This window comes from Solenopsis invicta, chromosome 12 (assembly GCF_016802725.1).
Source record: "Solenopsis invicta isolate M01_SB chromosome 12, UNIL_Sinv_3.0, whole genome shotgun sequence".
Taxonomy (NCBI): Eukaryota; Metazoa; Arthropoda; class Insecta; order Hymenoptera; family Formicidae; genus Solenopsis; species Solenopsis invicta.
In genome coordinates, this window is record NC_052675.1 from 9,983,581 (window position 1) to 9,998,848 (window position 15,268).

The 15,268-nt window shown below is 43.6% G+C and overlaps 2 protein-coding genes across 3 annotated transcripts in view; one reads left to right on the plus strand and one right to left on the minus strand.

Annotated features, from left to right (window-relative positions):
* LOC105200202 (dystrotelin) overlaps positions 1-15,268 on the minus strand; it is a 110,485-nt gene that overhangs the window by 53,102 nt on the left and 42,115 nt on the right. The window contains exon 4 of the mRNA XM_039456123.1: positions 4,087-4,149. The gene's annotated coding sequence lies outside the window, so the exon portion shown is untranslated. The remainder of the gene's footprint in view (positions 1-4,086; positions 4,150-15,268) is intronic.
* LOC105200197 (storkhead-box protein 2) overlaps positions 1-15,268 on the plus strand; it is an 84,835-nt gene that overhangs the window by 30,554 nt on the left and 39,013 nt on the right. For both annotated transcript variants that reach the window (XM_011167629.3, XM_011167630.3), the window contains exon 2: positions 14,760-15,008. In XM_011167629.3, the coding sequence (XP_011165931.2) occupies positions 14,814-15,008 (195 nt within the window). In that variant the 5' untranslated portion in view covers positions 14,760-14,813. The remainder of the gene's footprint in view (positions 1-14,759; positions 15,009-15,268) is intronic.

Below are 15,268 nucleotides of genomic sequence, written 5' to 3' on the forward strand. Positions count from 1 at the left end.
CGCGATCGACAATGTGCGCAATTGCGTATCGGCCATTTTTCACGTCGATCCGCGCGTCAAACGGAAACATCTTCCCTGTTAGTCTGTCTTATTCAGCTTCTCACGACACATTATCCTATGATCGACCACACCCGAAGCCTAGAGCGGTGTAATATCCATGCGCGCGTATCCTCCTTCGGAGGATCCCCCCCCCTCGTCTCTCTTCAAGCCGGTTGCATCGTCTACCCCGGGCCCTCACTACTTCCGGGAACATCTGCATTTTTTCCCCCCGTCCGTAAGTGCATCATCCACGCGCACGGACGGATGGATTTTTGCCGCGGATTTTACGATCGTTCTCCTCGCGGCACGATTTACGATCGTCTCTTACGTCGTTCCTTCCTTCCTCCATATATACCAGCTAGGCAATAATTACGAGTGCACGTTAAATTAAACAATCCTTCGAAAGAAGCGCCAATTCGATTTATCGCCGTCGAATCGCTTAAAGCCGTCATTATCGCCGATAAATTAATCGCTCGGTCGTTTACGGGGAAATAATCGTTCGCCGATTATATTCCCACTATTCCCGCGAAGTAGCTAATCGCTGTCATCGCTGTCTTGATAAATCGCTACACGCGCTTTTAATGATTCATAATGTCCAACTTCAGAAGCACTTTAATCGAGTGAGTAATGACGGATCGCGGCATGAGAGAACTGTCATTTTTTTTTTTTATAAGCATAGCCAAAATATTCGAAATCATCCCAACGAGCACTTTCGGCAAGAGACTATCCGGATTGCGATTCACGATATAAACGAAATGTCTTATCAGTTATAGTTAGACTTTGATTCTGATATTTATTGTGTGCTTTCATGTAAGACCTTTATTTTTGTAAAAGTATTTTTGTTTTGTTAAAAAATTTCCAACAAATAATGTATAGCTAATTCAAAACTCTCACATTTAGAATGAATAAATATTTATTTTCATATCCATTTTGTGAATGCGTATTTGTATTTGACGCTGACTCTTATTTTCAATTTTTTATTGAAAAAATTTCTATCCCAATAATTAGTCGCGTCTGAAAACGATATATCCTTGCTCATTTAGTCTCAGTATATAAAGAATTGACGTAAAATAATATAATAAACGTTGAACAAAATAATGTCAATCTCACACATTCTATGCATAACGAGATTAATAATTTCCTCGGGAATTATTCTGTTAATAAGAAATGCTGTCCCGTATAAATAGCAGGGTTGGGTAGTAACTAGTTAAAATTAATAAAGTTAAAAGTTAATAACTTCTAACTTAACTTAGTTAATTTTTAATGATTTAATTTTTAACTTTAACTAGTTATTTTTGAAACACATTAATTAACTTTTTTCCTAAGTTAAAAATTTATCGATGTATAAGAAAAAATCGTAAGAGAAAATACATTCCCATATAAGAAGAAAGATTTCTTTGTTATATTATACAAATTTAATTTACAATTATAATATTAAGTTTGTTGATCCATATTATAATTGTTTTGAGTAATTTAACTTTAGAAAATTACGATTTTGTAATTTAATATAAATAATATTTTTCAAAATTAATTTCTAATTTAACTCAAGTTAATTTACTCTTAACGTAACTTTTAACTAATTAATTTTTTGTTCATGTAACTTTTAACGTAACTAAATTAATTTTATAAACCATTAACTTTAATGTAAATTAGTTAAAGAAATGTATTACTGACTCAACCCTGATAAATAGTTATTTAAAAAAGATTTGTTTAAATAATATAAAACTAAAAGCCCAAGCATTTTCAGTGGAATGGAACTATCAAGTGAAACAATAAATAGATAAATAATTTGTTTCCTGTAACACACTTGGGTAATAAATATTAATACAATACATAATGAAATATATTAATTAGGAGATAATTTTGTCCTCGTTTAGCTTCTAAAAACTATAAAGAATGTTTGTAAAAAATAACAGCTCAGCTAGGAATCGAACTTGGTTTCTTGTTCTCTCACTTGGAACTGTAAAAAATTTATTCGGCGCAGTTTCGTGAACTTGAACAAATATGTATAATTACACAATAATATCAGCACTAATGCAAGATCTAGCCATGACCGATAAAGCATTTCATTTATATCGTGTTTCCACATTTCGGTCGAAGTTCTCTATTTAATGAGGAGAATTATTTCGTATAGCGAAGCTCAATTTGATCTTTCGTTCGTCCGTCGCAAGTCGGATACGTCCTTCGCGAGCCGTAACGAGCCAGATTAGTTGGCTCGAATCGTAGAAATCTGTGGGATTCACGTCGGACTCACGACCGGGGATCCGCTAATCTTGATCAGTACGGCGCGATGAGCGGTCGCCCCTCTTAAAGAGGGTCCTAGACTTTCTGCCCCTCTTAGCTTTTCGCATCGTTCTCTCAGGGGTTTCTCCCTCGTGTTTCCGAGCAAGACGTTTCGCAAGATTTATAAAAGCACCGTAAACGCCCCGAAACCGCTGGCGAAGCCTTGGGCAAAGTCGTGAAGCGAGTAATATCACGGGGATGGACGACCGGGATTTTGCATTTATTTAGAATAGGATGGGAGGAGAGTATCGCTTCTCGGATAAACGGAAGATGGACTTTTTCACGTGGTACACGTTCAGCACGGCGATATATTTATAAATCGCCTGCTCGTCATCGTGCTCGAGAGGCAGAGAAATAACCCCGTTGCTTCACCTAATCCATTTAATGAGTAATCTCCGCAAGGTAAAAAAAAAAACGAGCATTTCTGCGTGTTCACGATGACGTTACGCTAGACTAACGGCCGTGTAACTGGCGTTGCATCACGCGAACGGATCGCAGTATCGAATTATGGAGACAATGTCACGATCGTGACGTTATTTAGCCAATTGGTACGATAAAAATGGCGCGAAGGCGACTCGCGGCCGGACGTTACGATCGCGTTCCGTTGCGGTCCGTAATTAGCTCGCTCTTAAAAACGAGCCTCTCGACGACGGTTCTTACGTTACTCGGGAGGAAACGAGAGGTCTCGCTGCGAGAGAGAGAGAGAGAGAGAAAGGGAGGAAGGAAGCGACAGAGAAAGAGAGAGAGAGAGAGAGAAGGAGAAAAGAAAAGGAAGAGTGATTTTAACCGAGAAACTCGCGTGTTCCGCGTTTATTTGCCGGACTCCTTGCGCCGGTCGCGTCGCACTTAGAGAGTGAAGACTTAACGGAACGTGGAAAATTAATGGAATGGAACTTCTTTTTCGCGCCGCGCCGCGGTGACCCGCGATACAATGCGCGCGCGATTAATCACGCTCGTTTATCGTTGATTGACGACGCGCGGCGACGATGTGGCACGAATTTACGGCGCGCTATGCGCGCGTACGTATGTATTATATGCGACGCTTGATCGATCGGCGCGCGATTGAACAAACAGCGCTTAATTTTCCGCACGCGGGGTACGCCGCTGCGAAATTTATCGCTAAGCATTTAGCATTCGCGCGCCTCGCGAGACTTATCGCGCTCGCGAGATCGAGCGTTCCGCCGGCCGACGGATAAAATACGATAATCTTAGGCGTACAATTATACGTCGTGGCATTACGCCGCTAATTAATTAATATATCGCGTCGAATGGCGCGCGCGCGAGGCTTTACGGATTTACCCACGATGGTGGTGCCCATACTCGTTCATTACAACAAAATTGAGAGCTAATATCTGCGCGAACTGATATTGAGCGTCGATCGCTCGTAAGATACTCGAGCGTCGATTAGGCGCGCGATCTAGTAAAGCAATTTATTAACGCCGGTTAAACGAGTTTCGCGGGAGGACAAAACCCGTAAATGTGTATACGTACACGGGCGGGAGGATAAACGCTCGCGCGTTTACGGCAAGAAACGTACGCGCGTGTAAGCTGATTTAGCGTCGGATGCATTTCCGAGATTAATACGTCGATCGTAAAACCGACGGCGTTCGCTCTCGGATATCGCGAATTTACTCGCTCGATTAAGTTCCTTCGCTCCACGCGCGCAAATGGAGCAACAAAGTGCGAAGATGTGCGCTTCTCGAGGGTACGGAGGGGGATAATAAGGGAGATAAAAACAAAGTGTGTACAAGATATCGGACTCACCGAGATCGGCGTTATCACCGGTTGTAGTTACCGTCGGACCATCACGGATCCGCTCCAGAAAATCTGTAAGCAGAGAGAATAAACGTTTCGATAAGTCGGACGTGTGGCGCCGTAACGGCACGCACGTACGTACGTACACGCGGCCGGCTCGTGCGAGCCGCGTTTTCTTCAAAGACACCGATCTGGTAGTGCTACGCGGCAGAAATCGAACGGGCTCGGGGCGCCCCGAGCGCGGTTGTTCGCGTTGCCGCGCGATCCCGCGGGAGTTTTCAATAAGGCCCCGGCGCGACTTGCTCCAATAAATCCCGCGCCAAGAACAATTCGCGATAAATCATTTTCTAACGGCAGCGCAACAGTGTTTGCGCTATAACGGTAATTGGTCTAGTCGCCGGCCGGTATCTCGGAGTCTGGGAGCAGCGAGATATTAATGATCGCGCCGGGTCGGCGCGCGTATAACAAAGACACGCGTTCCTCGTTTTGCAACAGCCGTCGAACGTCGGATCGATTTCCTCCTTGCGACTTTCCTCTCCGAAAAAGATTATATCGATGTTGCGCACGCGTGCGCGTTCTCCATGAACAGGAAACGCACGATTTCTCAATTTGCGCAAAATTCGATTTTCCGCAAGCTCAATGGCGTTTCTTCCCGAGATGTGAGATCTCGACAGGCGTGTCTTTGAGAAAAACTCGAAATCGAGATCGAAAATAAGATAAAACGCTTTTAAGAATGTATGACATTTCTCAAAACATAAAAAAATTATGAAAAAATTACAGATTGTTTTATATCGCATTTGAAAGTAGTAAAAAAAATTTGCCGGCAATTTTCTATCTGGATAAAAAGTTATTTTTTATTTTAATAGAAAGTAGACATGTGCTTTAATAAAAATATAATTAATAATAAAATATCTAACGAAATACCTAATAAAATAAAAAAACAATAAAAAAATCGAAATTTTTTTATCCAAGTACTTTAAATATTCAAGATGATTCATTTAAAGTTTCTGTGCGATGCAGAGATCAATTGTAGTGTAAAATAAACTAAATTGATTGATTGATTTATTTATTTAAAAAATAACTAAACAAACAATCGTAATAAAACTTTATATAGGTACAATTGAGATTTTTCTTAACGTTGTAAAAAAAATTTTTAACAACAGAATAAACTATAAAAATATGTTATTAAATAAAAATATAATCTTATTACCACAATAAATTTTATATATATATATTAATATTAAACACATTTTCAAATTTTATTTACTTTGCAGGGACCATACGTCCGATACATCCCCAAGATCTTTAATGGCAAATCGGTAATCTCTTTCTCCAATATACTTTCTATTCGTGCGCATCATCGGAACGATGATATTTGTTTATTCTTTCGGACTTTCGGTATGTCTGATGGCTGTTATTTTCTATACGACCAATATACATAAGTACACACACACACACAAACACGTACATAATTTTGCGGCCATGGCTAAATTGTTTTCCTCCTACGATCGCACTTTCCTCTCCTCGAGCGACCGCGGAAAAATGAACTTTCGACTCGATCTGTCGCTGCCCGATCGGTCTGACGGGCAAATAACGAGAATAATGGCCGCGTATGTATGTACCCCGCGGTATTGACGCTTCTCTGTGTCGGTGAGTATGCCCGCGTGAGTGGGCATACGCTCGTACAACCTCGAGGTCGATGGAAAGTGAAAACGCGAGTGACTTCTGTATGGATTGTCATACCGTACCGTAACGCGCACACGTTAACGCTAAAACTGTTTATTATACATCGTCGATCTTTATCGGATCGACTGGAATACGCACCAGTGATGTAGGACTTCCTCTACGTAGTTAGCGATCAATTTCCCTCTCGCAACAACCGTAAGCTCGCAACCGAGTTACCTAATTCATGCCAATCTGTTTTATTTCTTCCTCGTCCCGCTTTTAAACGCTTTCAATTAATAGTTTGTTTAATTATTATAATTTCGGATTCATTAAACTTTCTTTCGAGAAATTGAGTTTACTTTTAATAACACAATAATGAATATTCCGAGAATTCTCTGGCGATATATATACGCTGCGTGACAATACGCGAGCGTGCGACGTACGAATGGGCTGATAATGATCCACGTGCCAACAATTAACTAGACACCGCCGGGTCGTCATTAGTTTCCCTTATAAGTAGGAAGAGAAGCGTTGGGAACGATAACGCGTAATTACGTACGTGTGCGCTTCTGCCATTAATAATACACGCGAGTAAGCGTCCTTGCCACGATCTCTGCGACTCTTTTTAAAGATATCTTGATTTATCTCCGTAAAAGTTGTTCTCACAAAAACATATACGCTTTCTTCGTCGCTGAATATCTCTCGTTAAGCGCAGCGCGTCGCGTCGCTTCCACCGTTTCCTCACAGGTTTCGGACTTCCGGTAGTCTTGCAAAGTGAATTTACACCTTGGGGGGTATCGCTTTATCGGAAACGGCTCCTGCTTCTTCGGAAGATTCGGTGGAAAGTTCCTGCGACAGGATACTTTCGGACAAATTATTACGCGAAATTACGGCTCCGTTCCAACTCGCGCTTTCTCCTATGTTTAAATTAATTAACGGACTCTCTCATTTCGACACATACATATGCGCAACTGAATCAAATTAACTATCGAGCTATTATTAAACAAATATCGTTAGTAATTATTTTTGATACATGTATCGTCTTTCATATCTCCACGCTGTTAAACATTTAATGTAATGCACTTGAGAAATGGTCCTACAAGTACAGCCACAAAAAAATTAACTAAGGTGAATAAATGATTAGAAATGATTGTAATGTCGCATATGTTTAATATTTAATCAATCTAAATAACGGAATTTATATCTGAACCGTTTGTGAAATTTAGAAAAAAAATTGTTCTATAAATTGTACATGTGACAAACAATATTTTAGCATGTACGAAAAAAATAGTAATAAATTTTTATTGTAATACCTAGAAATCTAACTACATCAGCAAAACTTTGTTTTAACCAAAGGAAACAAATTTTCAGAAAGTTAAAAAAATTCAGTGTTATTAAAAGAGATTTAAATTTCATGCACATAATTTTCATTAAGTTTAATATACTTGTGTAAGTTAAAAAAAAATATATATATATATACAATGAATTTCACGACACTTTTAATAGTGTATTAAGTAAAAGCTTCGAGGTGGGTCTACGTGTCTCATTTAACACGCCCGTGCGCTTTTTTTCTAGCAACGCATCGGTGCGCCTAATTTCGCGCTTGATGTGATATATGTGCAATGGCGTGATCTAGACGCATTAAAGCGACAGGAAAGCACGAAACTCTTGCGTACGTACCACTTGGAGACTACCGTTCGCGTGAAAGTTTCGCAGATCGATGTGTCGCAATTACGGTACTGACTATCCAACGAATTAAACCGTCTTATCTATTACAACGGAGCGTTAACTACTGTTCTCAATTACGTTACGACACGAATTATACGTATCGCCGTCGCTCGGCTCGCATGCACGCGCGAACAGCGCGTGCCCTCGCGCGTAAAATCGCGTGTGCATCGCACACGCGAATCCTTGTAGCTCGAGATGAGTAAGATCGCACCAATGTACACGTCCGTACATTTTACATCGTGCGTTGTATCCCCACTTTCGATGGAAAAGAATTTTAATACCGCACCGCTACATCGCGCTTCTTTTCAAAATAATTGCATCCGAATATAGAAGCCCGCTATTCCACGCGGCACATCGCGAGAGAAGAGGCGTTTTCTCAATATATCCCGTAAGTGGAGCATCACGCACGCCGCGTTCGCGAAAGTCCGAAGAACTTTTATTTTCATGGCGCGGCGTTTTCATGGTGATGCGCCCGCGCAGCGCTCTACGGGATTATTATCGCGCGGCCATTATTCGCCGCGCGGATTCCGTAATCGCGGAAAATTACGCCATCTCTCCCCGCCAAGGACTCCGGCCGTCCTTACGTCCGGTGCAATTTATCCTGTCAGGTTGAACCACCTTCGTCGCGGATCGGTAGTCACACTCGAGCGACGCGGTTGACATCCTTTACTCGAGCAGCCGCGTATCCTTGCCACCTCTCGCTCGCGTCTCTCGATTCCCCCCCTCTCCCCCCTTGTTGCTCATTAGCACGTTACGAAACCTGATTTTCCGCAGTGATATTTCCCATCTCGCGGAGCATCGTCGCTCGGCATTATACCACTCGAATGAACGTTATTTATTAACGGAGCAACGTCGCTCGAAAGCCCCTTAATTGCCGCAAATAATTTACTTAGAGCTGGAAGTGTTCCAAGTGCATCGCCGTTACTGGAAATAGGATAGTTCGGAAACTATCGCGTCTCGGTCTCGAAAGCACGGAACGTACGAGTATTTTCCGTAGAATCGAATCCGGAAGCTGGATACGGCTGTGCTAATAACTATTCGGTTTACCGAGTTGCACGGTGGTGCAATCCTCTCTCAGAAGAACATTTTTCTCATACACGTATAAATAATAAAACGGGTAAGCGCTTGCAATAAGAATATTAATTAAAATACTATTATTTCGATAAAACTCGAAGTATTGGTGTATCTTTCACGGAAACTTGTCTTCTTGTTTCCGGAAGATCGGAGCCAAAGGAACGCTTTAAAACTTTCTAGTAGCGCACGTGCCGGCGATCTGGGATAATACCGACGATTCCAGCGACACGGATATCAGAAATCACTCTCCCACGTGCCCCTTGGAGTTGCGCGCTTCCCCGGGGAGAACGATTTTCGCGAGACGCGGTAGCTCGCGCGCGCCTTTGAGAATCGTTTGACTTCACCGGACGGCGATATCAATGCCGATGTTCTCCGCGGTCGATCGGAACTGGCTGGCCGATACCTGACTCCTCGACGACGGCCTTTCTCCCCGTCGTCGTTACTTCAATAATGCTCACGTATGGCGCATTATTGAAATCCATCCGCGCGCTCGCAATTGACATCCTTTAAAGCCAACGCGCGCGTCGTCCGCACGCGGCCGTCGCCCATGTATCCTCGCGCGCGCGCGCGCGCGCGCTTTACCGTTGCTCGTTATTACCGGAGAGGAACCTTGCGATATCTCTCGTGGTGGTTCTCGATGACCCCCTGCCAATACCTTCGAAGCGCGTACACGTGAGAGAGTCTGTCTTAGGCGCGAAACGTGAAACCAAGATCACCGCTACACTCGCCTGGGTATCCCTCGCGATTTTTCACGATGCGTGCTGCATTCTCCTCGCTTTTTCCACGTCGGCCGCGACGACGACGTCCCGGAGGTGGAGGCGTGAGAACCGGGTTTCCGGGATACGCCGCTGGGTACCTTGGAATATACTCTCGACGCTTGACCTCCTCAGTAGGTATCGTATAATATATGCCACGCGGAAACTAGACGCGAGCGCGTTTCCCTCTCTTTCTTCACACAGTTTCGTTTGTAAGGATTAAATTAACACAATGCGCGTGTATCTGAGCAACCTGAATATACTTGCATTGAAATCACGTTTATCACAATTCCATTGTTAATATTATTTCTGTTTTACAGTTAGCGATTATACCGTCGTTCGAAATAGCGCGGCGTTTCAATATTATACATTTGAATCGTCATCGTTATTGCTGCGCGAAAAAAACGATTTTGCTGAAATACCAATGTAAAAATAATTATATTGAATTTCGCTAAAAACATATATATTATATATTAGACGCTTAAGTCGATTGCTACACAAAAAAAAAATTAATATCAAATCAACAATCATTGTTTCATATATAAGCAAGAATATAAATCTTCTTCGAAAAATTTATTCTCAAACGGACACGATTTGCTTACATGAAGAGAAAGATTTTCTTGATGTAAGCAAATTACGTCTCACGAAATTAAGGTTATAAATTCTTTCAAGAAGATTTTATATTCTTGCTCACATATGAAACGAAGATTGTTGATTTGATACTAAATTTCTTTCTGTGTAAGACGTCGAAACTTTCTGCAGCAATATTATCACGCTCTTCAGATTTCCGTTATAATTATTTTGATCGTCAAGATTCAACATAAAATTACTTTCCGATCTACATCTAACTACAATTTTCAGTAAAATTCTCCCTCTTGTTGTTTTAACTCGTCATTTAGCTCGTTTACCTTCCGCCGCGGTCGATTCAAGTCCATTTTCCAAACAGACGCGCGCGTTCGGACGTGCGTACCAATCGGCTGCACGGTGTGCAATAATCTAGCGCATATAATGCTAATGCGACAGCTCTCCCGATAGAACTCCCTGCGTAACGCTAATTAAGCCCGGGGAGTCCGGGGGATACAATTATGTGATTCTTAAATGGAAACCTGGCGTGTGTGGTAATTTCGCGTCTTGAGTTTCTTGATATATCCTATTACGTCGAGCTATGTCGGTCGCGCTAAGCGAGAGTCACGCAATTCTTTTTCTACGAATCACCGAAAGGCGCCTGATGAATCTCTCGCTTCTTTTTCTTCGCTAGATAATTCTCTCTCGCGTTCGCGATAATTCACTCCCGTTTTCTCTCACAATAATTGCTCCCGTACTCGGAAAATATTAATATTGATAATACTCTTTGTCAGTTATCGCAATTAAAAAGAAACTCCTGGGCATTAATCGTTTACGTACGCTCATACGTAGTTTCCACGAGCGTCAAGCGGAGATGACAGCCGGTCGGAACTTTCTATTTATGTTCTCATCGACAGACTGACGTAAGAATTGATCATACTTTGGGTCTTGCAGCGAGGTAGTCGATGTAGTCATTGATAACCCGCTCGTTTTCTCGTTTAAGATCTCAATGCGGCCATCTCCAGCGAGATCAACGACAGCGTGGACGTAGATTTGTCTTTATTTGGACTTCCATTAGGCCGAGACGTTGTTTGATCGTTCCCGTTACACGTTTTACGAGAATGGTCCGCGCGCGAGAAGTACTTTCTAGACACTCGACTTCGGGGTAAGGCGCGGCGCGGCGGCTAGTGGCTTCGCCATCGAGAAGGTCGACGATACATCAAAGAATCGCAGAACGAGCGCGCATACATTGTCACGCGAAGAATGAATTTGCTCGTCGCGGATATGAAAGTTTGTTTTCTTAACAACCCCCTACGGCCTGGCGGGTATTCTTCGGGACGAGCGGCGCGCGTCGTACGAAGAAGAAAAAAGGCGTGTAAAAAAATTTCGGAGAAAGAGATTTATCGATGAGATTTTGCGCTTCGACAAATTGTCGGACAAGTTGTCTAGCAGGAAATTAATGACGCTGCTATTTCAGTAGACGCAAGATAATAAAGCAGCGCGGAATTCATTTCGATGAATATGTAAAGCACTTGAAAAAAAAACGAAAAAAAAATTCAAAGCGTTATTTATTTAGAGAGGGCTGAATATAACCGCGATAGCCATTTCAGGCTAGGAAAGGTGACGATAAAATGGGTCGAGATCGGAATGCGCATTATCTTTAGCGTTTCAACGTATCTGCGCAGTTATCGTTCGGCTTAATCGAACGTATAATCCTACTTGTAACTTATGAAGCTACGTGGCGCGTAATTAAGTTACGGTATCCGTCGTTTGCGCCGCATAGCGATTTGTATGTTTCTGTAAACGTGTTAATCTCTCTCGGGAAATTACCTTGTCTCTACGAGCGATCGGATGAGGGGGGAATCGTCGGAGTCGTGGATCGACCGCGAGAATAGCCGCATTAACGCGGATCGCGTTCTTCCTATTTCCGACGGCGACGACGACGACAACGACGACGACGACGAGTCGCCGCCTCCCCGTTCTTGCCGGTCGGCGGGCGGACCGATCGACGGCCGTGATTACTATAATTACGATTATAATAGACGAGATCGGGGAATCCAGGTCGCTCGTGACTCGCGCGCTATGAGGATTCAGAGAGAAAGAGAGAGAGAGAGAGAGAGAGAGAGAGAGACATTCCGCTTTCCAGCGGTACACAGAGAAGCTCCGGGAAAAGCGCGGACAGGAAAATTAAACGAGCGAGCGCTAATTAATGTCGTCAGTGCCGCGTCGGTCCCACGCGATCCGATTGGCGGCTGTCGGGGGGGGAGGGGGAGAGGAAGGGTTCAGGTTCAGGGATGCAACGGCGTGCATCGGCGCGGCGCGGGTGCGTCGCGGTGCAGCCGCACGATCGGCGAGACATTAATGAGAGCCCGTCGCGATCCGACGACGCGCGCGGCGAGTGAGTCATGCGGCAGGAAGTCCTTTTTCCGCGATGCGGCACGGTCGAACACCTTCCGCCCAACGAACTGGTACAAGGTGAAATCGAGCTTCGAGAAGGCCTGATGCGATGACTCGCGAGAGACGCGGAGGAGATCCTTTCTTCCCTAATCTCCCTTGCTCTCCAGTTCCGCTTCATTTTGGAATAATTTCTTTTTCATCCGGACCGATCGTCTACTCCCTCTCCAGATAAGCAGATAGGATAAACTATTTGCCAAGCACGTTGCGAAAATTGCCCTATTGTATCGGTGAGAATGAGATACTCCGAGATAAGGTCGGATAAAAGTGCGCCAGACAGCCGCGCGCTCCAAGAGCGGATGGCACGACAGACAACGCGACACGGAACGAACAACAACGCGAGAAAGATTAGACGCTATTAAATCTTATTCTCCTCTATATCTTCGCGAATCTTCATTTTTTTCCTTTCCTCGATATATATCCCCGCGGGATATCATCAGCGCGTCGCGATCGCGTGAGAGAGGTCGCCATTTCACAAGGAATTATTCAATGTCGTCTATTACCCGCGTACAGAAGACCGTGTACCACTAACTATCCAATTATCTTCCGATTAAAAAATAATGCGATAGTTGCGGTATACCAGCGGTGGCGGCGCGCGGCGCGGCGCGGCGTGTCCCGTACGCTCGTCACGCATCGCAAAGTATCTTATCTGCGTTATCAAACATCTATCGATGTCAGGAAGTAAGCTTTAGTTACCATTAATTATGCGGGACTTTCCAGTAAAATAATTCGACGTTCATCGCTATTGGAAATCGCGACGAATGCAGCGCGTGAGACAGTATCAGTCTGTTAACTAAACTTCAAGATGTCTATTGTATTTTTTTTATGTTTGATCAAATTTCATTTTTCAATCCGATTCTATTTAATTTTATACACATATTTATCGTTTTCTCTTAAAAGAAAGAAAAGAGATTAATTCCGACTGTACGTATAGTCAGAAATTCGAGTGTTGTTTTCGACATCCGAAATAACTCGACTCGTGAAGCAAGGCTCATCTACCACAATCTCTTCCTGATCCGAATGGACCGCGGTACATTTGGCCGCTCGGGGCCGTCTGGCAATTAAGGTCAGATCGAATTCACGTACACGGACCGTCGAATCGATGAAGTTATCTTCTCTAACGCCTCTGGCTCGGCTCCAAAGCAAGAGCCTGCGACAATGTGCAGGGCGATGACGACCATCCCTTTTTCTCATTACCCGACGTTCCGTCTTTCACGAGTTACGGCGCTATGGCGGAGCTAGAGAGTGGATTTTCGTGAGCAAGGGCGTTCCACCCTTCAGCCTAGACGGCTAGGCTAAATCAATTACTTCGCCCGAGGTGGGAAATGTTGATACAATATAGGAATACGTGACGTTGTCTTCTGGCCTTTGAAAGATGAGAAACGACGACGCTCTACGATCCCTCAATTTTTACACGGAAAAAACAATTTTGCTGCAGCATCTTAAACATTTAGCTAGATACATACAGAAAATAATTTTGTGTTGGACGCCCAAGCATGATAACGTCACTAACAATCAACCTAAACATCTGATATAATTTTTGACATGGTTCAACATAATTATCTTCAGATCTGTATTTCAGCAAAATTGTTCGTGTGTATTTTTGCTTTTCCTAAAATAACGTGGAGATCAATAAATACAATGCAACACGTTGACGACGCAAGTTGCAGTTATTGTAAATTGAAAAAATTATTTTTCTGCATCGAATACAGCCGACGATTAATATAATAAGCTTTTGATAAAATAGATAATTCGCATTTGACAAATTTTGATCGTAAATTTGCGATGGGTCGAGAACCACTGATCCTAGACTCTTCTCGTGTGTATCCTGCGAGCGGGGTTCGCCTGCAACGCATGCTCAATAAAGCAGCTGAATGCGTCATGAACACACGCGTGCAGAGGAGGTTTCGCGCCGAGAGTCTCTCACGTCGTCTGTAACTTTCGTGAACTCGTATAATAGTGCGATGAACTCGCCGTCGCTTTATCTCTCTCTCCATGGTACGACGATAAGAATAATTGGACGTAAGACAGCTCGGCTGAGATGAGAGACGGAGGTCCCCGTTGCGTAAAATTGCAGGTCATTCGCAGTCCTCCGCTATCAAGCGTGTCTACAGTTTTCGGTTACGTAACGTAAGAAAATCGTCCCGGGCGCCTTTTTATGCAACCTCGCGGAACGAATCGCACTGCTGGCGCCTCTCGCTCAGTTTCTTATAGTTTTCGATTAATTTAATGATCGATTAATTCATTTCTTACTATTCCCAATTAATTATATTTGTGTGAACAAAAAAACAAAAAAATGATAGATCAGTTTCGTTCCGAGACAGAACTAATTAGAACTATATTATTTGCGCAGATTCACATTGTCGACTTGATGCATCGATTAACAGTGTACCCCAAGTTAAATTACTGAATAATATATACTTTTTTTTTCTCTCGTTACAGATTTCATGATGCCACCGCCCTATCATCGGCATCGTTGAGCGGTGGGCCCTCGCAATGGCCTCGATCTTGGGAGAAGGAACGGGCCCCGGTGGCCCCGGGCCTTCCCGATGCCTCTTGCTCCTGCAGAGGTCCCTGGCGATTCAGTTGATCCGGGGTGCACCTCCACACGTCACAAATGCCGGCCAAAGTCCAAAGGAACATCCAGCCGACGAGATGTGGATGTACGACAAGGGCTACAATCTGTTTCAGGTGAGTCGCGTCATTTTGATATCTCTCGTCGCGAATTTTCGTTGACGATACGCGCGCTCTTGGTCTCTCGGCAAACAGCATCGTGTGCGTCTACTTTCTTGCTCACTGGTTTTTTGCTCGTTGGCGCCGGAAAAGTTCAACGGAAGCGGAGAACGTTGGTTGGAGGACGGCGGGGCACCACCGCCGATTCTTCATGTCTCTGCTTTGTTCCTTCTTCTCGCCGCGGCGCACGGGTCCTTTACGGTAAAGCGAACGTTGAT